Source organism: Colletotrichum scovillei (assembly GCF_011075155.1).
Source record: "Colletotrichum scovillei strain TJNH1 chromosome Unknown Contig00003, whole genome shotgun sequence".
Taxonomy (NCBI): domain Eukaryota; kingdom Fungi; phylum Ascomycota; class Sordariomycetes; order Glomerellales; family Glomerellaceae; genus Colletotrichum; species Colletotrichum scovillei.
Window position 1 is genome coordinate 40,816 of NW_023336261.1, and position 22,454 is coordinate 63,269.

General features: G+C 52.1%; 8 protein-coding genes across 8 annotated transcripts; 5 read left to right on the forward strand and 3 right to left on the reverse strand.

The window, feature by feature from the left end:
* Positions 1–608: 608 nt before the first annotated feature.
* On the forward strand, positions 609–1,858 carry HER10_EVM0002532 (uncharacterized protein; the record flags this gene model as incomplete). The annotated part of the gene is made up of 2 exons (XM_035472238.1): positions 609–899; positions 959–1,858. 2 exons carry the CDS (start codon positions 609–611, stop codon positions 1,856–1,858), a joined length of 1,191 nt encoding a protein of 396 aa, XP_035335756.1.
* A 344-nt stretch (positions 1,859–2,202) lies between these two features.
* Positions 2,203–4,050, reverse strand: HER10_EVM0008387 (transmembrane amino acid transporter; the record flags this gene model as incomplete). Its single annotated transcript, XM_035477912.1, has 3 exons — positions 3,590–4,050; positions 3,108–3,537; positions 2,203–2,998 (listed from the first exon to the last, which is right to left on the reverse strand). The coding sequence occupies exons 1-3, from the start codon at positions 3,771–3,773 to the stop codon at positions 2,203–2,205; spliced, it is 1,410 nt and encodes a 469-aa protein (XP_035336298.1). The 5' UTR covers positions 3,774–4,050.
* Positions 4,051–4,635: 585 nt separating this feature from the next.
* HER10_EVM0002738 (polysaccharide deacetylase) lies at positions 4,636–5,774 on the reverse strand. The gene is made up of 2 exons (XM_035472438.1): positions 5,575–5,774; positions 4,636–5,507 (listed from the first exon to the last, which is right to left on the reverse strand). Exons 1-2 carry the CDS (start codon positions 5,678–5,680, stop codon positions 4,672–4,674), a joined length of 942 nt encoding a protein of 313 aa, XP_035335776.1. The 5' UTR covers positions 5,681–5,774; the 3' UTR covers positions 4,636–4,671.
* A 658-nt stretch (positions 5,775–6,432) lies between these two features.
* Positions 6,433–7,781, forward strand: HER10_EVM0003395 (alcohol dehydrogenase GroES-like domain-containing protein; the record flags this gene model as incomplete). Its single annotated transcript, XM_035473072.1, has 2 exons — positions 6,433–6,674; positions 6,738–7,781. Exons 1-2 carry the CDS (start codon positions 6,624–6,626, stop codon positions 7,779–7,781), a joined length of 1,095 nt encoding a protein of 364 aa, XP_035335832.1. The 5' UTR covers positions 6,433–6,623.
* Positions 7,782–8,346: 565 nt separating this feature from the next.
* Positions 8,347–17,510, forward strand: HER10_EVM0008414 (uncharacterized protein; the record flags this gene model as incomplete). Its single annotated transcript, XM_035477937.1, has 7 exons — positions 8,347–8,527; positions 8,590–10,064; positions 14,960–15,292; positions 15,352–15,618; positions 15,680–16,712; positions 16,778–17,193; positions 17,260–17,510. Exons 1-7 carry the CDS (start codon positions 8,499–8,501, stop codon positions 17,508–17,510), a joined length of 3,804 nt encoding a protein of 1,267 aa, XP_035336302.1. The 5' UTR covers positions 8,347–8,498.
* A 5-nt stretch (positions 17,511–17,515) lies between these two features.
* Positions 17,516–18,763, forward strand: HER10_EVM0006779 (uncharacterized protein). Its single transcript, XM_035476355.1, has one exon. It carries the CDS (start codon positions 17,882–17,884, stop codon positions 18,716–18,718), a length of 837 nt encoding a protein of 278 aa, XP_035336159.1. The 5' UTR covers positions 17,516–17,881; the 3' UTR covers positions 18,719–18,763.
* A 561-nt stretch (positions 18,764–19,324) lies between these two features.
* On the forward strand, positions 19,325–20,454 carry HER10_EVM0001283 (cofilin/tropomyosin-type actin-binding protein; the record flags this gene model as incomplete). The annotated part of the gene is made up of 3 exons (XM_035471038.1): positions 19,325–19,343; positions 19,407–19,996; positions 20,059–20,454. 3 exons carry the CDS (start codon positions 19,325–19,327, stop codon positions 20,452–20,454), a joined length of 1,005 nt encoding a protein of 334 aa, XP_035335638.1.
* Positions 20,455–20,807: 353 nt separating this feature from the next.
* HER10_EVM0008333 (uncharacterized protein) lies at positions 20,808–22,096 on the reverse strand (the record flags this gene model as incomplete). Its single annotated transcript, XM_035477860.1, has 5 exons — positions 20,808–20,961; positions 21,027–21,486; positions 21,561–21,809; positions 21,924–21,971; positions 22,036–22,096. 5 exons carry the CDS (start codon positions 22,094–22,096, stop codon positions 20,808–20,810), a joined length of 972 nt encoding a protein of 323 aa, XP_035336295.1.
* Positions 22,097–22,454: the final 358 nt, after the last annotated feature.

Genomic DNA, 22,454 nt, shown 5'->3' on the forward strand with positions numbered 1-22,454 from the left:
TAGGTCTTACTGCATGTCAGACGAAAGGAGCGCTTTATGGAGGCTGTAGCGTTTCGATAACCTTATTTAGTGGGTGCAGGCGATGTGGAATCTCACGAAGTGGTGTGGAATCACCTGACATTGACCGAAGCAAGTGTAATAATGGACGAGTAAAATCAGGCCGAAAGGACAATGGTAAGGGACCTGGCTGCCAGCACCCCTGGTACCTGCTATCTGAAGTGCTTTCAAGATGCGGGTTTCGAGACGTCAATCGACATTTGGATGCACACGTTTTGTGATAATGTCACCGACTCTTCCTAAATAGGAATTGGGGATTACCGCATCATTTTGCCCTGCGAAATGTGCAATGCGCAATAGATACGCCCAAAGATTGGAAACAAGGGTGACTAGATCGAATACCAAATACTTGTTTACCCTTAGAAATCTCACATTATATATTGGTAGGATTCTCTCAGATGTTCCGTCGAAACTTTGAGGTTCAACTCAACCCGTCCATTTCCACAGAAACAACACTCTCTATCCACATGTGTTGGTGATTCCCAACATCCACGACTATCATATTTCGCCTCAATCATCAGTCACTTCTAACTACTTACCTTATCCCCGAAATGCGTCAACACATCATTCTCTCCTGTTGCTTTGTTGTATCCATATCGATCGTTTCAGGAAGAACGACCGGGTGTAAGGCTGAATCTCAGCCCGGAAAAGCTATCTACACCATCACCAACGATCAGGCCAACTCTGTGATTGCCATTCCGATATCCAGCAATGGCATGCTTGCGAAGGGGGCAACATTCTCAACTGGCGGATTCGGCTCGAATTTTCTTGATGGCACATCAAACGAGCCAGCTGCTCCTGATGCTTTAGCATCTCAATCGGCACTTACTATTGCAGGCAACGTAATGAAGCCAGCTCACATCCTTAGTTGTTAGCTCTAATGCTAATGCCAGTCTTATAGAGCTTATTTGCCGTCAATGCTGGCTCGAACACGGTCACGATGTTCTCAATCGACCCGTTGAATTCCACGAAGCTCACCATGATCGGTCAACCAGTTGCGGTTCTAGGCCAATTCCCCAACACGATAGCGGCATCAACGAAACACAACATTGTCTGCGTTGGTTGCTCCGGGGCACAATCTGGAGTCTCGTGCGCTAGATTTTCGAAACATGGACTAGAGTCCATGGATACTCTTCGTCCCGTTGGACTTAGCCAGACTACTCCCCCCGTCGGACCGACTAACACCATATCTCAAGTTTTCTTTTCCAATGATCAGAGCACCCTCTTCACCACAGTCAAAGGTGATCCGTCTCGGAACAAAACAGGGTTTCTTGGCGCGTACAAGGTTGACAGCCAGGGCTTTGTTGAACAGGATGGAGTGCAGTCGTCGCCGAACGGTACTACAGTTCTGTTTGGTTCATCGACGATTCCTAAGAGCAATGACCTCTTTGTCACTGATGCGTCTTTCGGCGGGGTCATTTTGTCTGTTGACTCGAAGACGAATGTTGCTTCTGTGAAGGGTGTAGGCGTTATCGGCGGACAGAAAGCAACATGCTGGGTTGCAGTCTCTTCGGTTACTGGCAGCGCATTCGTCACTGACGTTGGGACTAACAGATTGATTGAAATGTCGCTGAGCGATGCCAGTATCAAGAGCACTCTCGATCTCAGCGCGAATGGTGATCCAGGTTTGACTGACCTGAGGGCTGCTGGACGCTTTGTGTATGCGCTGAGTCCAGGCAACGGAACAACACAATCTGCAATTGCTGTGGTTGACGCCGTCTTGAAGAAACAAGTCCAGCATTTTGCACTTGGACAACTCGGCGTTGGTAAAAGTGCTCAAGGAATGGCGGTTAGGTTGTAACTCAGAGAACTCTGATGTCATTCTGTATTCAGTAGTTATCCTGTCACGTTTGAGTTGCCTTGTGTCTTCCTCTCATCTGAATTGGTTTTCGTACTATTCATATGACTCTGCGGCACTATCTCCGTTGAGATCTTTGCTTCGGCAAATCGGTCAATGCTAGCCTCGTTGGAGTGAACTCGAATGGACGGAAGCCCTAACAATTCAAATCACTTTGACGCCAGACATCAATAAACGATATTATCATTTCTTCAGAGATAACCTAGTTGACAGATATCCATAAGAATAAAAACAATTCCTCCCATCTCTTTCGAATATTAATTGCCCTTTCCAGTTTCCCCGACCGTTCATGACGAGCCGCTGTTGTCAACACATGAGAATGCACCTCCAATCAAGCCGTCGGCATAGGCGTCAATAATGTTTTGAACGACACCATAAGTACCACCGATCGTCAGGAAAACGGCCAGAAGAATCATGAGCCAGTTCAGCCAGTATACCATGACTTGCCACCAGTTTCCCTGTCTGTAATGCTGGTGGTCGAAGATCCACAAGTAACCAGGCAGACCGAGTGCTAGAGGTGCAAAAGTCAAACTTCCTGCTAGCGCCAACAGATAGTTGAAGATGGGAATTCCAGATGCCAAGAGGAATGAGACCACGGACATTCCGAGGGTGCACGCAAGCCAAACAGACCAGTGAACGACCGAGTTCTTCTGCAAATGAACAGAATTTCGCAAGATTCTGACGAACAAGTACTTGGCGGCGACATGAATGTAGAGGCAGGCGCTGACCATCAGGCCGATCAAGCCGATACCGTACGAGACTTTTTTGACGGTCTCTCCAGCACTACCCAGTGAGGGAGAGGCAACCCACTGGCCGCACCAGCGATAGACCACAAGTGAGAAGGTCAAGTAGGACGCTGTGACAATACCCATGCAAAGGTACACAGCTTTGTTGTAGTCCTTAGGCTTCTTCATTTCCGAGATCACGGGGAGGAACGCCGATGTTCCTGCACCAGAGCAGAAGATAGTTGCAACACTGGTGATTGCGGTCACGAAATTAGGGTTTCCGATGACATGGTATCCGAGGTCGAAATCGCCGGTCTTTGGGGCAGCGGCAGGCCTGTCGACCTGCGTGACAGCAACACTGTGGCAAATGTTAGTGGAATTCGCGAAGGCTTTGGGCCGCAGATGGCAGGACTGATAGACTTATATAGAGATATGGTTTGGTTTGGTTTGGGAGGAAGTGAACTTACACCACGATAAAAACGGCGATATACACTGACAAGAACCCAGCCCATGTCAACCACGCAATCTTTTCGAATTTTCGAGCACTTGCGAGAATAAAGACACAGGCAGTGGCCACCAACATAAAATAGTTGGTGCAGATGGCGTGATTCGAGAGCGCATTGAAGGCAACTGATGTGCCAAAAATGCCCGATGCGCCGACGATTGCATAGGTGACGAGGAACAGGACTCCGACGACTTCCTTGAGCCAAACGCCGCCAACGACGTTGGCCATATCCGCGATAGAATGACATCCAGCATGTGCGTTACGGAAATTACCCTGGATAATGGCGCAATACGTGTTTAGAAACTGCCAGCCGAGAACATTGATAGCTCCGGGCAGGGCACCCAACACGAACATCGCTGAAGGAATTGTGAGAACACCGGTTGCGAAAATAACTTGGTTTCGTTAGCTACGCCTCTGCTTGTTAGATGAACAAGGCTTTCTTACCCTTCAAGAAGATTACTGAGGCGTGGATCCAACCCACGGTACGGAAGTCGACCGTCCCTTCGCCGCGCTTGAAGACTTCAAAAGCATCCTCGGCATTCTCGAGCTTTCCCGCGTCAATGCTTCCGCTGCTCCGGGCCGGCGCCGGTGTTATAGCATCGCTCTTTTCAGAATTGGTCTGAGACATTTTGACGACGTTTTGATTATTGATGCTGATTCCGATTCCAGCTAGAGTGGTCGCTTTCTACCGAGTCCGTGGTGTATCGTGTGACAGATGAGCCGCGGACATTACCTCAATATAAGATCGTCCCTGTTAGTTGAAGTTGGAGCATCTGGTGATATCGACTGTGACGAGTGAGATGAACATGAGAGCCTGGCGTGGCTTATCTCCTAGCGGCACAGATGTCCCGACGCAAGATAGCTGTCGAAAGGAAAGATTGTCCAACCCCGCGACGAGCTTCAGGTGCCGCTCCAAGATCGTGGGTCGCCGACCCACGGCGACACCCAAAGTCAAAAGCGCATTCAGGGGTTGAATGTGCGTTTGTGGAGTGCCAGTGGGTCAAAACAAGGTTCCTGCGATAAGGTTGGGGTATTAGTGACAACTTGGGGCAGTCGTCGAGCCCATGTGCCGAAGTTGGAGTCTAGAAAGCTTCGGGCTTGGAAACAGACATACCCCAAAGCCACAGGTCCACACGGACTGATTTGACTAGAGCATCGTAAGTGATAAGCGCGGGGTAAGTTGACGAGCTTTGGAGGCATGTATGTCAATGGACTTCATCAACTTGGACTTACTCCAAGGGTCTTGTAGAAGGACATAGAGCCAATTCTGTAGAGATGTCCGCCAGAACCTCCTGGCTAAGTAGATTTGAACAATTATGGCTAGCGCCGGCGCAAAGATGAAGCGTTGAGTAATAAGAGCAGTACACCTCATAAGTTCCTCATTCCCTTACGCAAGCTCTTTGAAGTGGAGATGAAGTGCTAAACAAATATGCGAACATGGAGGCAAGGAAGATGGCATAGGCATGAAACTTCTGGAGAGTCGAGAATACGGTTATCAATTATCATTACACGATTAAACTCAGTAATCATGCTTTTATGGCTTCTTTCTTGAGCATGGCGCCAGGCTCTGCAGGCATCACAGCTCCCTGTGCCGGTGCTGTCCTCGCCTTGAACTCATCGCAAATCTGCTCCATGGTGACAAATTCCACCCCTTCGTGCTTCTTCATGTGTTCGATGAGTCTCTCATGCATGAGCAATGCGTGAGGACGACCAGATACGTCCGGGTGGACTGTCAACGGAAAGATGAACTCATCGTACTCGCGGTAGAAATAGTCAAAATGATCTCGCCAGATGTCCTCCACATCCCTGGCGTTGACGAATCCATGGCTGTTGGGCGCATCTTTGATAAACATCATTGGCGGCAAATCGTCAAGGTACCAGTTGGCCGGAATCTCCACGAGCCCTGTTTCTTGTCCCCTTACAAGAGGCTTCATCCACTCGCTAGGCTTCTTTTTGTAGTCGATCTTGGTCCATTCATCGCCAGTTCGTAGATAATACGGTTGGCAATCGTGGTGGCTCATACTGTGGTCGTATTCGATACCATAGTCGAGCAAAAGCTGAGCCCCCTCCTTGCTTGTTTCCCACCATGGAGCGACGCTGCCCCTTGGTGGCTTGCCCGCGAAGTCTGTGAGCATGCGGTATGTCTTATCGAGGATTTCTCTTTGTTGGTCGATGGTCATATCTGTCGGGTTCTCATGGGAATAGCCATGAAGCCCGATTTCGTGACCGGCGTCTCGCACAGCGGCCATGTCCTCAGGAAAGGTCTCGAGGCTGTGTCCTGGGATGAACCATGTGGCCTTGATGTCGTACTTGGCGAGGAATTTGAGCACCCGTTGGACACCTATCGTTCCAGCAAAATAACCTGGGTAGTTCAATCGTAAGCTCAAGTAGGCCACGCATACCCAACGACCTTAGCTCCTAATACTTACCTCTGCTGATATCGTTGGACGAGTCCTCTCCTCCGTAGGATCCTAGCCATCCGGCGACCGCGTCGACGTCGACGCCATAGCTGACGAGAACACGCTTCTTGCCCATTGTGAGTCGAGGTTGGATTTCTGCGCAATTTTTTGCCAGGAGGGGGTGATACTCTCAAAGGTGGAATGATCTGGAATCGGTTGTCGAAGACTCGTGCGGGGTTTGGGAAAAGGCAGAATAAAAAAAAGGGATCGCTGCCACGCTGCAAGGTTGATTCCTCTTAAACAGTCAAACCTAGTAGCGGCTCAGTCGGTCATGTCACTGAGGGGTATTCATCATCTTATCGGGACTCATTATGCTATCAATTCTGCAATGCCTTCCCATGCCTTGGCTCGCTTATCGCGGGGTAGCTTGTGTGCTTGTGTGGATTAACCTCCTATGAAGGTAAGGCTTAGAAGCAGGGATCTCGGACTGAGGTGGGTAGCTGTCTATTGTGATACTTTTGATTGGACGGCAACCTTCGGGCATTTGACCACTCCATCTATGTATATTATTTTACCGATCACTTGCATTCAGTCTGTTTACGGAGACATAGCCGTGGTATTGAAAATGGAGAAGGATTGTCCAAAAGGGGCGAAGGACTCCATCCGGTCGCGGACCTACCGCAGTATGCATAGGTCCTGTTGGAGACCCAAAGCTTTTGTGGATAGAGGGTAGATTCGTGGCGCGGTTGACAGGTTTGGAGGCAAACTGGGAGGCGCAGGAGTTGCTCCAACGACTCGACTCGGCTCGACCCCTCTTTAGGTCGGATGATAACGGCCAACAACCATCGACAACTCTACAGCTTGAAACCTTCAGGAGCTTGGCCACCCGTAGAATAAGCACATCTAGAATAGAATCTGATCGAGCCTTCCATTGTCTCAAGTTTTAATCCAACTCCATATTCCAAGCTCAACGGCCTCATCTTTTGCACAAAGTAAACATCAAGGACGGCGCATTCGATCGGCACCATAGTCCGTGTTCTAGGACCTTGGCGAAACTCAACTGCTCTCTTTTGGAAATCATGGCAAACCCCATAATTCCTCCAGCGATGCGCGCAGCTCAGATAAAGGAAGTCGGTTCTCATGATGCATTATGCTCCAGGAGATAGTCCAGGAAAAGCTAATCAAACCAATAGTACAACAAACCATATGAGCTAGTGGAGAGAGAAACTCCGGCCATTCGCGGCAATGAGCTACTTATCAGAGTTCATGCAGCCGGATTCTGTCACTCGGATCTACAAGTTCTACAGGGACAATTTGCGTCACCATTGGGCATGATCGCATCTCATGAACCTGCCGGTGTCGTGGTTCAGGTTGGTAAAGACTGCAATCAGAAATGGAAGGTCGGTGATAGAGTTGGGGCTCTCAACTACAAGAACTCATGCGGCAAATGCAGTGGCTGCGGTCTGTCACTTCGCACTAGCAGGAAGTATACTCTGGACCCAAGATTCTGCGAAAAGCGAGAGACCGCCGGTTTTCATCATGATGGGGCGTTCGCGGAATATCTTGCCGTCGATCCAGAGACCACTGTCGGCTTACCGCCGACCCTATCTTTCGAGCAAGCGGCGCCATTGATGTGTGCAGGTGCTACGGTTTGGGGCTCGCTCGAAAAGGCAACAAGGGAGCTGGAGGCAGGAGAAACTGTGGCTATTGTCGGCATCGGAGGTTTGGGTCATCTCGGTTTACAATTTGCCAGCGCCATGGGTTTCCGCACCATAGCGGTTGACAGCCGACCAGCGGGCAGGCAGCTCGCTACTGAGATGTTCAATGAAAGTCTGAGGCCGGCACTGGTGGTGGATTCTGGCTCAGAACATGCGACTTCTCAAATCATGGACTTTACGAACGGGGAGGGGGTAGCCGCAGTTGTGGTTTGCACAGACTCCCTGTTAGCCAACAGTTGGGCATTGACGATCCTACGAATTGGCGGAGTCATGGGGGTCCTGGGCTTGCCTGCTGAGAATTGGAGGTTTGACTCTAGTGTCATCGTTTTCAAAGAGCTCACGATTCGGGGGAGTTATGTTGCGAGTAGAGCATCCACCGAAAGGATGATGGAGGTTGTGGAAAGAGCCAGCATTAGGTCTCACATCACCTTGATGTCGTTTGACGAGATCCCGGGCATTGTCGCGGCCTATCAGGAAAGCGAATTCAAAGGCAGGCTTGTGGTGCGTATTTCAGAGTAAGGATACCCTGTCAACTGAGTGTATCGGAAATATCGAGTATTATCTTAAGATTTTGTGCATTACAATTAGTTATTTCCTGCTTTTTTGCACAGATAGCGTTCGACCTACCACAGTCTGGTCACGGTCAGCGCGAGATTTACAATAATGAAAGGTCACGCGATCCTTCTACTAGCTTAACGGCCGGTCAATTGACTCAATCTATCGTGATGGAGTTCAAGACTAATATCTACCTGACTCCAAATCTTTCTTTCTTGTAGTCGCTTTGCGGACATTGAGTTGTGCCAGCGCTCATTAGGGTCATCCGCATCCAGTAGTGGTGGAGTTGGGGTCGTTAGACATTGTCTCCAAATTCTCTTCACTTAATCTTCGTATTACCCCAATACCATTGTGCCCCTCCCTCCACAATCTCTCGTACCACAGTAGGTTCGGGTTACTGGGGCTTGGAGACTCACAGTAGCGGGGGCATTCTACGGATATTGCCATCACGTTCGTTAATGTCGACTTCATTCTGTTTGTCATCGGAAACCCGCCTTCGCCACAGATTGACCCAATGGCCCGCGGAAGAGCCCCCGACAATTTCTCGCGGGTTCAGCATGGATGTTACTCTCGAGCCTTTATGAAGAGCATGCTGGCTAATCAGTCGTCACTACAATCAATCGAAACGCATCGGTGACCAGCGATCCAACAGAACACCGTTGACGATTGCCACCTCCCATCATGTCTGTTTTCTTCAAGGACATCTCCACGTAAGGACTAATCCCAACCTACCTTACCTGATGCGGTCTGAATGCTGACAGGTACGCCATAGGGACAACCCCGTGCAGAAAGGCGACGTCGAGAAGCTGCTCGAGCCACTTGGTTTGACGATCAAGGCTGCGGAGTCGGCCGACTATCAGCGACTGCTTGCTGCGGTGCACGATTGCGCTACCCGTATCGATAGTCTTCCAGACTACCAACCGGCCCCCGACACGAAACGATACCCCCGAGAGAATGTACATATACCCACAGCAGAAGAGCAAGAGTTTGGGCATGCGTGGGCACATCGGTTCTTGATTAGGGGAGATAAGTCAGCTTCTGGTCCGTCTCAGGTATGCCTGAAAGGAAAGACCGTATGCTTGAAGGATTGTATTGCCGTAGCAGGCGTTCCACAATTCTTCGGCAGCGATGCTTTTCCTCCGTGGACGCCATCGACGGATGCCACAGTGGTGACACGAGTTTTGGATGCCGGAGCCGATATTCTGGGGACGGCTACATGTGAGCACTTCTGCAACTCCACAGCATCCTTCACCAGCGCGCAGGGCACAATCGAGAATCCTTATAAGGAAGGCTACTCCACCGGTGGTAGCACCTCTGGGGGTGCCGCCCTTGTTTGTTCCGGAAAGATCGATATCGCGCTGGGCACGGATCAAGGCGGCAGCATCCGGGTTCCAGCTTCATTTTGCGGCTGCGTCGGTGTGAAGCCGACTCACGGTCTGGTGCCCTTCACGGGAATTACTAGCGGCGATGCTATTGATGACCATGCAGGGCCTATCTGCCGTTCGGTCACCGAAGCTGCTGAGTGTCTTGATGTGATCTCTGGATACGACGGCATCGACGATAAGTCTCTAGGCGCTGCGGCTCATGGTTCCTACAACTTCTCTGCTGCTCTGTCAGCGAGCTCCGGTCGTTTGGACGGAATCAAGATTGGCCTTTTGAGGGAGGGCTTCGATCAAGAGATTGTCGACCCCAACGTCAAAGAACACGTCCTTTCGGCCGCCCGGAAACTGGAGTCTTTAGGGGCAACTGTCGAGCACGTATCCGTCCCTCTTCATCTGGAAGGCCCTTCAATATGGACAATACAACAGCGTATTGCAGGCTCGTCGGGTATGCTGGGGAGAGCTTCGGGACACAGAGGTCTTGGCCTGACTGAGTTCGAAAAGGCACGGCTGCCCTGGGTTGATTCGAGCTTTCAAAAGCTTTTCCCTTCCACAAAGAATACCTTTATTAATGGCTTGTATCTTTCGGACAAATTTCCGGGTCTCTACAGCAAAACAGTCAACATCGGTCGGCAAATCAGCGACGCCTACCAGAGCAAGTTTCAAACGTACGATGCGATAATCATGCCAACGACTCCTTTTGTGGCACCACGACATGGGTCTCGAGATTCTGTATTGGGTTCATTTGAACCCACCATAGGATTGACCACCAACACCGCCGTATTCAACGTTACCGGACATCCAGCAATGTCAATACCCGTGGGATTTGTCGCCGCTAAAGACGACGCGCAGGTCTTACTTCCTGTTGGCATGCAAATTGTCGGAGGGCTATGGCAAGAGAAGAAGATCCTCACCATTGCACATGCATGGGAGACTAACTTTGACTGGAGGAGCGTCACGAGCACCACCGAAGCTCCTGAATCTGTTCCGGATACTCTGTCAACGGGCTCAAATGTCAAAGTCAATGGCAGGACGATGCCTGAGGTTAACGGCGCAACTTCACCAAGTCTTAAGCGTGTGAAGTTGGCCGTTTGAGAGCCTTACGAGACCAAGTCGCTGCATTCAGAGTAAACTGTCTGGGTTTGGAGCCTGTGGCGCAAGGGGTCTAATGTCTATAGCTTCAAGGTATCTAGCATAAAGTAGAAGGACGTTGTCGGGATTCCTCACACCATCTCGTGCCAGGCTTCGACCTCAAGGACCTAATTGCCTAGTACCTTGTGCCACACACAGTGATACACATACAGACACTCGCTCGCTCTTGGCTTGGGTATGTGCCTGGTCCGCCACGTGTCGCCTGGCTCCCCAGCAATTCCGCATTTGATACATAGAGTTCGGTCAAGCACTTTTGGGAATGAACGCTTGCGGCTCAACTCTTCCCAACAAAGGGGAGACCCAACTTGGCTTGCCCGCCAGAACACCTCAATTTTACTTCCCCGCACCACCAACGGCACTACCCGTATGGTAGTAACCAAAGACACCTCGCCGGTCGGCCGCCGCGGCGAGAGGGCTCATGCTGTGCCTCGCTAATGTTAGAAAGACAAGTATTGATCAAACGCAAGACTGACATTGGTCGGCTCGCTTCTATCCCTGTCTCCCCACAGGAACCCCAGCAAACGGGATATGTTTGGTCACACAGATAGCTCTCCGCCCGGCCATCGTTTGAATGAGCGCTTCCGGAATGATTCACTTCATTCCATCTCCACCGCCGAACAGTCGCCAAATTCTCCCAGCTGACGAGTGGACAAGCACAGCCCAACACCCTTCCCAAAGCTGCTCCTGGCGGCTTACTGCGTCAGGAAACAGACGGTAAAGGCCTGCCAACTTGCGCACACATCCGAGACAGAAACATGGTCCGCAAAGGAAGCCCCAAAGTTCGGACTGGATGCATCACCTGCAAGTAAGTCTACTAGGCGTGTCAGGCTGTCAGCCATCCAGGCTGTGCCGCACTTACGGGGTCCATATATCTCCATCTGATCAGCACCTAATTGACGGTCTTTAGAGCCCGAAAAGTCAAGTGCGACGAGGCTAAGCCGATATGTAATCGCTGCACCAGTACAGGCAGACGCTGCGATGGCTACAGACCCGCTCGTCAAGGAACCGTATCCCTACGCCAGCCAAATCAAGTCTTCCCGGGAGTCACCAAGGTCAGCGAAGGTCGAGCTTTACAGTACTTCTGTGAGATAGCGGGACCAGTCATGTCAGGAGCCGTGGATCCCTATTTCTGGACACACGTCGTAATGCAGTTCAGTAACTTCGAGCCGGCCGTCAGACACGCCGTCATTTCCATCAGCAGTCTCTATGAAGAGGCTCAGGGCACTTTTGAGGCTACTGCCACCGTACGGCACAGCAATCAAAATTTGGCCCTGCACCACTACAATGCCGCTATTCACGAGTTGAGAGTCATGGACTCTCAAGAAAAGCAGCCCATAATCTTGCTTGTTTGCGTTCTCTTCATCTGCGTGGAGATCATGCGCGCCAACAGAAAAGCAGCACTGCAGCACAGCAGGCATGGTGTCGAGATACTGAAGAGTATCTCTCCCGACTACATGTTCTCGTGGACCATGGAGCACCTCCTACCGATATTCAGGCGGCTTAGCGAGTTTGCTCTTTTCTTCGGTGAAGAAGAGTCGGATTTCCCTGACATAAGGGCCCTGGAGGGACCCATGCCGCAATTCTTTCTCACTTTCTCAGACGCACAGCTCATGCTCGATGTCCTCTTCAATCGAACAGCAGAGTTCATGCGCTCACAGCGCAATTCACAACGAGCCGCTTCAAAATCACCCGGGCCCGATGAAACCGGGACACCGCCCCCAAGTCTTCTCTCTGAGCATGCTGCCATCAACAGTCTCCTAGACCAGTGGTTCAAGCTTTACAATGACTTCATGGCTATCAAACCCAAGGAAGCACCTACACAAAATAATCAAATCATCAGCCGGTCAGACTCAGATAGGCCTAAAATGCTGCAATGCTTTCTCTTGACTCGCTATGAGTGCTGTTGCATATGGCTCAACATGGCATTCGATACAAGCGAAGCCGGTTACGATAGATACATCACCAACTTCCGAAGAATCCTAAAGCGGCTTCTCTGGCTGGAAGCCGAGGTTCCAGATCCTTTACGTTTCAACACTTCAAAACATCCACACTTCATCTTCGAAGCTGGCTTTGGCGCCATGCTATTCTTTCTTGTCTCATCTTGTCGTGAGCTAGAAACGCGACTGGAATTCCTACGGCTGATGCCAGTGTTGGGTCTCCCGCGGGAAAATCTTTGGGAAGCAGACGTCTTAGTTGCGGCTGCAAGGAAAATCATCGAGCTCGAGCATGACATCAAATTGGATACAAATGGGCGGCCCATGTCTTCACCATCGTTTGTGCAGCCTCCCGGGGAGATGAGGGTGACGGACCTGTGGACGGAATCTCAAATGAGACCTGACAGTTTGCAAATGGACGATCAAGGTGTATCTCATCGAACGATACAGGTTGTGAGGCGAGACTCCAAGGGCCAGACCTATCTTCAGTCCGAGGATCTTGTCGTGAATGGTAGGATGACTGGGTAGCGTGCTGTCAAAGGAACTCAGATCGTAGCCAAAGTCAACACTTTGGTATGAAACCTAACATACGTCGGCTTTGCCGGCTGCGCGGCTTCCTCTGTATCTGCGTTAGAGCCTCGACTATTCAAATAGGAAAAGGTCCTATCAGCATTTCACAGTCCCGGTTGTGGAAAATGTTGCCACGAAGTAGTACGGGTGTGACCTTATTCGATGAAATTTGAGTTGTCATTATCAATTCTCAGTTGATGGTGTAGCCTCCGTCGACGACCAGAGCATGGCCTTGGATGAAGCTGGCTTGGCTCGAGCACAGGAACATTACTGCGTTAGCCACCTCCTCCGGTGTACCCATACGCTTCATCGGCGCAATGTCGATTGCGGGCCTCAGTCGTTGTACCAACTCTTCTGACGCTGTTGTCATTGGCGTGGCGATGACTCCCGGGCAGACGCAGTTGACTCTGATCTTGTCTTGCGAATAGTCAATGGCATCTGACCTCGTCATGTTGATGATAGCGGCTTTGGACGCGCAGTACGGTGCTGATACGAGAGCATTATGTGAGTAATCATGCGACACAGCCTATTGCTTCAAGGGTGGGCTAAAGGTACCTGCAGCCGGTCGCGCCACAATGCCGAGTTGACTCGCGATATTGACGATGGCGCCGCGTTGTTCTGGATGCTCTTCATGGGGTTGCTGTTTGAGCATTTGGCCCAAGACCGCCCGAGATGCCAGCCAACTACCCTTGTAGTTGACATTGGTAATGAGATCGAAATCGGCTTTTGATGTTTCGTGTGACCGCAGTGACTGACCCAGTATGCCGGCGCAGCTTACTGAGTAGTCGATGCGTAAGAACTTCTTGGCAATGTCTCCAACGAATGAATTGACAAAACCTTCGTTCGAGATGTCGCCTTCTTGACTAAACACCTGTGCCTTTGGATTGATTTGTAGAACGGCATCTCTCGTATCTGCGAGTGACTTTTGATTAAGGTCTGTGATGGCAATTCTTGAACATCCTGATCGCGCGAACCCTTTTGCGACTGCAGCGCCGATGCCTAAGTAATCGAGTTAGAGCTTGAAGGACGCGACCACGAGCTTCCTAGCGCCATGTCAATTGTAACTCACCAGTCCCTCCTGCGCCAGTAATGAAAGCAACTCCGGGAAATTTGAACATGACGAGAGTTTGGTAACTATGTCTCGAGACGCATAGGTCCAGTCTGATGTAACTCAAAATCCAGCTTTGCTCTGATTATAGGTGTAGACTTGAAAGCAGTCTCGATTGTTGAATCAGCATTCGGACCAGTTCAATATCTCTTGGTCCACAAACACGTATTTGGTGGATACTGCGGGGAGAGCAAACAACTTCCGAACAATACAATGTTACTTTTACGACTTCGGAGAAAAGCAGGGAAGGCCGACCTGTCCGTCTCAGGCGCGAATGATGATCATTAACACCCTCGACCGACAATAGACTCCAAAGGCTAATTCCGCGAGATAAGGACGTTGGGTTGCAGGGTCGCAGGGTCGTAGGGAGCCAAGGGGGTGTCTGATTACGAGTCAGTCTCCAAAGATAGCGGGCAGTCCAACCCACGGCAGTTGGAGTTATCTCTGTCAAGCAAGACCCACAAGTAGCTGAAGTCTTCTCCAACATAAGCCTGACGGGTGCCCCAAAGCCTCTGCTCTCCAACTTACCTGGTCTCCCTCAACTCCAACACGCAAGAAGCCTGAAGAGTCTCGCGAAGCGAAGGTGGGAAGGATGCTGTCCCACAACGGCACGAGCTCGCATCCACAACCGCACCCGCAGCCGCAATCGCAGCCGCTTCACCAGCAGCAGCCGCAGCAGCAGCAGCTTCCGCGACCGCACTCGACTCCAGTCAAGCGAAGGAGGCGAACCGGTCACGGCCCTGATGCGCGGTCCTGTCCTCATTGTGGACGAACGTTCAAGCGCACCGAGCACTTGGAGCGCCATGTGCGAACGCGTCAGTCGTCCCATCTGTTCTCATATGCCCCCCTCCCTCAGCTTCCTCCAAGTGTTGGAGTGATGTTTGTCTGGAGTCAACGATCAACTACCCCTCCTGCTGGAGCTACACTGCTAGCCCATTCCATGACCAGACGCTCGGGATAGTGCCACGTGCTACGATGCTAACCGGCACGTTCTTCCAGACACCAAGGAGAAGCCATTCATCTGTCGATGTGGAGCTGCCTTTGCCCGGCGTGACTTGCTGACCCGCCATCAGCGGATCGCTTTCCACGAGGATGGATCTGAGTCTCCGGGGGCCCCATCGGAGCCGGACTCGGGGGGAACCCATGGGCCTGTTGAGGCTGATCTGGCTGCTGCCGTCTCCCTCTCGGGGATGAGCGTGGACCACTGGGCACAACAGCAACAACCACCTGCACCGCCGTCAGAGCTGTATCCCATGGCCGTCCCACGGAACGGCGCTCTCGTAGATGCCTCATATCAGCAGGCTCTGCTTGGAGATCAATTCTACGAAAATGGTTGGTTGATGGTTCGAGTCCGCTTTCTTGACTTTTGGAAGCTGATGCAAGAGTGTCAGGCAATCAAGATGCTGTGGGATTTGACGCCCACTTCAGAGAGTTTGCCAACTTCCTCGACGGTGTTGGGCTGCCAGCGGAATGGAGCCCCTACTTTCACGGCCCTGACAGGGATCACGAGGTTACCGACACAACGGTGAAAATGTCCAGAGAAGGGACAACTACGCCGGGGGCCCGTAATAGTAGAACTCGGCCGGGGACGCCTTTCAGTTCGTGGCTGCCATCGGCGCCCACTGGTAATCGGATATCTGAAACCTTGCCAGACACAAGTGAGTGTTTATCAAAGGCTCGCGTATTGTCCAAAGCCATCTAGCTGACATGGTAAACAAGATCCGCGGTCTGTTGACATTGATTCGCAACCGTACCGTATATCAGATGAGCAGCGGCATCGTCTGAACAACTCCATTGAAACCTTTCGGGACATTCTCGATCCAGATTTCAAGTTCCCATCACGGCACGCCTTGTCGCGCTATCTGACCTCATTCTTCGAAGGATTCCACTCGCACATGCCGTTCATACATACGCCAACATGGCGAGTCCCTGAACACTCCATTGAACTCATTCTCGGCCTCGCTGCAGTCGGTGCTCAGTATTGCTTCGAGCATCGCATGTCCGAGAGACTTTTTTATGCCGGCAAGACCATTCTCATGGAGAGGTTGATGCACGAGTCCGAAACATTTGGTGCGAATACCGGTTCATCTCTCAATTTTCACAACCTGACGCCACAACGTCGCGCCTCACAAGGTTTCCGGGAGAGGGACTGGGGTCCCTGGGAACCAATAGAGACAATTCGAGCCCTGATTGCCCTCATGGGTTACGCCACTTGGGAGCCCAAAGTGTCACTCGTGCAGGAAGCGTTTTCTTTACAGGCACTTCTGGCACAGATCCTTCGAGAAGTCGGTCTTTATGAAGAGGATGTCCCTCAACTTCCTGCCGATCAGGCCACCCCGCAAGCCGCCTGGCAGGCATGGGTGCGACAGGAGTCTACGCGTCGAGCCAAGCTCATTGCCTTTTCCTTCATGCACACTCACAGCATCGCATATAACGTGTATCCTGTGCTACGCAGCAACGAGGTTGGTCTTCGACTCCCTTGCTCGACTGGAGAGTGGAAAGCGCAGTCGGCGTGCCAGTGGCAGACCGCTCGCCAGGAAACCGAGAAGCAACAACTGTACTTTCAAGACGCTTTGTCCTTGCTATTAAGGAACACTGATGGAACCGCTCCCGTTGACCCCATTCCAACACCACTGGGTAACTACATCCTCTTACATGGGCTCCTCCAGAGGATTTTCATTGTCCGCGATCTGTCTTTACCCGTCATGGATCAGTCAGCGTCTCTTCCCAGCGAAGAGGTTGACAAGCTTGAGTAAGTTCCTCTTCCCTTGTTAGGAAGCTCTCGGTTCGTGATGGGATACTGACATTGTGATGAAGACGAGGCCTGCGTTCCTGGACTGCAGGGTGGCAGCAAGCTCCCGAATCTAGTCTTGACCCCAACAACGAGAATGGACCCATCCCCTTCACATCCAGCTCTTTGCTCGGCCTCGCCTATGTGCGCATCTACCTTCACCTTGGTCCGTACCGGCTTCTTGAATCTCGAGACCCTATGCGTATCGCCAAGGCCATCAACCGGTCTCCTGCTGTGGAGCGGAGTGGTGGTGTCATCACCGCGCTGCTGTACACTGCTCATATGCTCAGTATCCCTGTACGACTCGGCGTTGACCGTGTTGCGCGAAGCCAGGCATTCTTCTGGAGCGTTCGTCACTCACTTTCGGGGCTAGAGTGTGCGGTTCTGCTCAGTAAATGGCTCTCATCACTCACTGAATCCGTCGCGACAACGCCTCTTAGTGGTAAGCTGATCCGTGCTTGTTCATGACTTTTTTCTCGGCGTCCCCAGACTGACAAGACACTAACAGACAGCGAGGATCGCATCTTGCACTGGGTTCGATGCATTGTGGAAGAGGCATACGATGTCGTCGATTTCGAAGACGATGAGCCCGAAACGTCAATAGATCGAGATCCCGCCTCACTGAGCCTCGCCGTTCTGAGAATATGGGCACACTTTTTCAAAAGCAACACGCAATGGCCTTTCATCAACATCATCGGAAAGAGCTTGGAGAAGTACCGTGAGTTGCTTATGCGCAGCAGAAAGCAGCTGGTCACTTGATGTTGTTAAGAGAAGGCATACTTATCGAAGAGATGCGATATGGAAACATCAGAAAGATAACGCAGCGGTCCATCGCGAGTGGGAGGACAGACGCTGAAGCACAATCAGGATGCCGAATCAGTTGAATTGCTGCCTTGGAGTTTTGGGGAGTGCGCGGTGGTGGGTTCTGTCGCTCTCACCACACGAAGGCTCTGTGGCGCCCTTAGTGCTGACGAGGGTGGATGGCTTGGCGGCAACTTATAAACTCGACAGTCTGCCATATCTCAACTGCAGCTCATTAAAATCAGCTGCAATCAACAGAACCTTGGAGATCGACGTTGAGTGCGAGTTTTTGATTGCGCTCGCTCGTGCCAAGTTAATCAAACATTTCCATGGCCACTCCCGAGGAGAAAGCTCGAGATGCTGGGCCTCCCAAGGTCTTAGCCGTCGGCATGCTTCGCACAGGCACGAACTCTCTCGCGGCCGCCCTCTCTGAGCTGGGCTTCAAGCACGTCTTCCACGGTCTGAATTCCCGGACGAAACCAACGCACTGGGCATTCTTCGAGCGAGCCGCCGTTGCGACTTGGCCTGAAGTGAACGCAAAGGACCAGATACCTCCTCCCGCGCCGTTCACTCGAAAAGACTGGGATGAACTCTTCGGGCCGTACGACGCGGTAACCGACCTGTCTTGTTTCTGGGCAGTGCAGCTGATCGATGCCTATCCCGATGCCAAGATCATTCTCACGGAACGCGACTTTGACAAGTGGTTTCCAAGCTTCGATAGCCAAGTTATCCAACCGCTGTTTGGGCCGTGGGTTGACGTATTTCTCAAGGGTGTGGGCATGGTAATTGGTAACAGGGCTGGCTTCGCCATGCAGAAGACTATCAGCGGTTTCTTTGGTGGTGCTCGCACAATCGAGGAGCTGCATCGACGAGCACCGGATGTCTTCCGAGAGCATTCAGAGCGCATCAAGGCTCATGTGGCGCCTGAAAGGCTCTTGGTGTATCGCGTCAGCGAAGATGGATGGGAGCCTCTTTGCGAGTTCCTTGAGAAGGACGTGCCCAAAGACAAAGCATTCCCGAGAGTCAACGACAAGGCTTCTCATACTGAGTCGGACAGAGTCATACGCCGAGCAGCTTGGCTCCAGGCTGGCCGGGCGATTGTGCCGTATGCCATCGCCATCGCGGCTGCGTACCTGGGAAGTGTCTATTGGAGTCGCTTCGCCTGAATGTGGCTATGGCGAAGTGTTAAATTCAATGTAGTATGAAACGAGGCATGAAGATGATCGCATGACGCTGAATTGATTGAACCCAAGTCGGATGTGACGTTGCCTTGTGTCGTCTCGATGAATATTTCTGATGTTGGGAGAGTAACCTTATCATCTTTGGTCCTTTAAGGTGCCTTGAAGTACCTACCTTGGGTACGTAACCTACCTTAAGGTAGGTAGGTACGTAGGTGAAGCGATAAGATAAGATAAGATGGTGACAAGTATCTTTTCTAATCGGCAATGCTGACATAAGGCAGACCATGAAATGGCGGAGGCCCGCCAGAGTGGCCCCCAGCAGCTGCTCCTACCCCTCCATACCTTAACCGCCGTCTCCGTCCACTGGATCCACCCGCCAGCTGACGTAGCGGCGCCGCATCTCGAGCTTCAAACACCACCTCACAACCTCACCGAATCCTCCGCTTCTCAACACGTCCGCCTTGGCACCCAAACCTCCTGCATAGGGTTCGGGCATATATACTACTAGACTTGCTGCTTCTCTCTGCTACAACTTACGAGTCCAATTGTAAACGCACGGTTCGAGACGCACCTCGGTCCTCCACCGCCAGCATGCAGTCAGGCATTTCTGGTGTGTACTCATTGCTCTCCTCTCGATGGAGTACAATTGGTTCCAAGAGCTAACATCTGGCAGCCTCCGAGGAGCTCATCTCCCAGTTCAACACTCTCCTGTCCACCGACAACCACTTTGGACTTCTCATCACCATTGAAGCCGAGACCCTAAAGCCCGTCCAATTCCTCGAGAAGGCATCGTCCTCTTCCTCGTTCGACGACAACCTCGCTTCCCTCCAGCCTCATCTCAAGCCCAACGAAGCCCTTTATGCCCTCCTCCGCCGCTATGATACGGCTCCGCACCTAACAGCCGTCACCTATGTCCCCGACTCGGCCAAGGTTCGCCAGAAGATGCTGTTCGCGTCCACCCGCCTGACCCTGGTCCGGAAGCTAGGCTCCGAGCACTTCCGCGAGTCCATCTTTGCCACCATGGCAGAGGAGCTCTCCGCCAAAGGTTTCGCTAAACATGATGCTCACACCGAGCTCGAGGCTCCGTTGACGGAGGAGGAGCGCAGCCTCGGCGCTGTGAAGCAGGCCGAACAGGAGGCCAGCACCGGTACGGGAACCAGGGAGATCCACCTTAGCAAGACTCTGGCCATGCCCATTGCCGAGGACGCTCTCGCCGCACTCAAGGAGTTGTCACCGGACAGTGGCAAGACATTGGTGATGCTGGTACGTTCAATACCCCTGTGCCGCTTCTTCTTGATGTTGCATGGCTGACTAAATATGTGTAGAAAATCAACCCCGAAAAGGAGTCCGTCGAGCTCGTCCCCTCTAGCGAAAGCCCCTCCTCTATTGCCGAGCTCACGCAGACCATTTCCTCCACCGAGCCGCGCTTCACCTTCTACCGATTCACACACACCCACAACGGGGCCGAGTCGAGCCCCCTGCTCTTCATCTATACCTGTCCCGTCAACGCCGGCAACAGGTCCATCAAGAACCGCATGCTGTACCCTCTGATGAAGCGCGCCGTACTGGACGTGGCGTCCAGTGAGGCAGGGTTGACGCTCGATAAGAAGCTCGAGGTTGAGGACCCCAGTGAGATCACCGAGGACACGGTTCTCTCGGAGCTACACCCCAAGGTGACGGTGCGACAAAACTTTAGCAGACCCAAGAGACCTGGGCGGTAGACGAACATGGGCCCGGCCGTGGCAGCTTTGTGGTGAAAAAAAGAAAAAGGTTCAGAATTGAGCGCGTGCAAGGCACATTACAACTAAAGCCCGTAGATCGGGCTAATGATAGACAAGACTTCATATGCAATGCAGTACCTTCTATGAACATTGTGCTCTCGTGCATATCTACAACTTGCACGCTTTTCCAATCTACCACGTTGCGCATTCGTGTCTTTCCAAATCACAGAGCCGCCCGCCCCTTGGTACGCAGATAAGACACTGGTATCTTGCATCGACAGATATTCCCCATCTCTTTTACGTGGAAAACAAACAGTTTCTTAACTACGTCACTTCCGTGTCGTAAGCACGATTTACTCTTCGTAGCCAGCTCCCGAGAAGGCGAGGTTGCTCTTCTCCAGCTTCTCCTTGAGGAATTCGTAGACCGTGAACGTTACAGCCTGGCCAGGCGCAACTCGCATGATACGCGGCGTGATGCCCTTATAAAAGGCGTGGAATCCTTCTTGTCTATTGACGCAGTCAGCATGATTTCACTTGGACGAGAGACGGAGAAGAGAGAGGCAGCCACGTACTTGAACATATCAGCCGAAATCTTGGTGATGCGACTCCACGCGCTAACACCGTACTCGGCCGGCGTCTTTTGCAGTCTCGTCTTGATGGTATCGATCGGCGCATTACTCAATGGGCCCATGGCGCCACTGACGAGACCAATCAGAGTCGTCTGGTAGCCCGGCAGCGTCGTCTTCTCGAACTCGGGCTGGTACTTCTTGAGGGCCTCCTTGAAGTACGAGTACGCCGTGAAGTTGACGGCCTGGTTGCTGCCCTGGCGCAGAGCCGTCAGCGACACGCCGCGGTACAGCGCGCCGAAGCCTTCCTCTTTGACGACCGTGTAGAGCGCGTGCGCGGCGTTGCGGTACTTTGGGATATCGAGAGGGTCGGCCATGCTGTGGTGTTGTGCCTGGAGGCGGATCTTGATAACCTCCATGGGCGTTACGACGGCGACGGCTTCCGTGACGCCCGCGGCGAGACCGGCTATTGCACGAGACCAGAGGTTAGTCTCGTTTTGTACACTGGCAGAAGAGCGCATCTCTGGTAGAATGACTCACCCAAGAATGTCGCCTGTCCACTGACAACCCCCGTGTTCTTGTCCGCCAAAGCATTCTTATACCCCTCGAAACTCGTGAAGCGGATGGCCATCTTGGGCACGATTCCCGTCAGGACGGCACCGAGACCCTTGTACAGACCCAACGGCGTCTCCTTCTTGACAATCTCGACACCTGTCTTGATGAAGCCGCGCTTGGGTGCGCCAGGCTGCCTCGCGCGCCGCGACAGCTGCATTCGGACCTTGATCGTGTCTGTGGGTTTGGTTCCATGTCAATTGACTTTTGTTCCCATTGTTCGGGTAGGCGTGTGTGCTTGCGCATGCATATGCGCGCCCCGAGTGCTGCAGCAAAAGGAGGGAGTCTTACCGAGGGGATGACATGCCAATGCCTCCATCATACCTGCACCACCTCCGGCTATTGGGTTTTGTCAGTGACGGTGTCTCTGCCACGCCGTTATTGCAAGAGGAAGAGTACATACCAATGAGGTTCACGGCGGCCGAGGTCGGCGCCTTGCCGTCTTGTTTTACCTTGGACGACATGACGCAAGATGAAGAAAGTAGGTAGATGATATGACCGATAGGGAAGAGAAGGGAGGAGACAGCAAGTCTTGCGCCGAAACCAACAAAAGAGAAAGCGAGCAGTGGTGTTTGTTGTTGATCTAGAGTATAGATGGGGATGCGAGATGCGTCACAGTAAATAAGAGAAGAAGGAGGGTATCATGAGAATCACAAGGGAGAAGCTGGCATGGGAAGAAGTCGGAATAGAATAAGAAGAAGATTCGGAACAAGTCGCTGCCAGGGACCTACAAAGGCAAAGCCAAACATCCTCGGCGCCGATGACAGAAGCCACGGCAGAGCGGGCAATCATGTATATAAAAGGTGGCGCATACGGCTACTG

What these genes read in the sequence shown, in the direction of transcription:
- HER10_EVM0002738 (XM_035472438.1), bottom strand. Translation starts at nt 5,680, where the DNA reads ATGGGCAAGAAGCGTGTTCTCGTCAGCTATGGCGTCGACGTCGACGCG. An exon ending in GTCCAACGATATCAGCAGAG is followed by an intron (nt 5,508 to 5,574) that starts GTAAGTATTAGG and finishes TGAACTACCCAG; the next exon opens with GTTATTTTGCTGGAACGATA.
- HER10_EVM0006779 (XM_035476355.1), top strand. Translation starts at nt 17,882, where the DNA reads ATGGCCACTCCCGAGGAGAAAGCTCGAGATGCTGGGCCTCCCAAGGTC.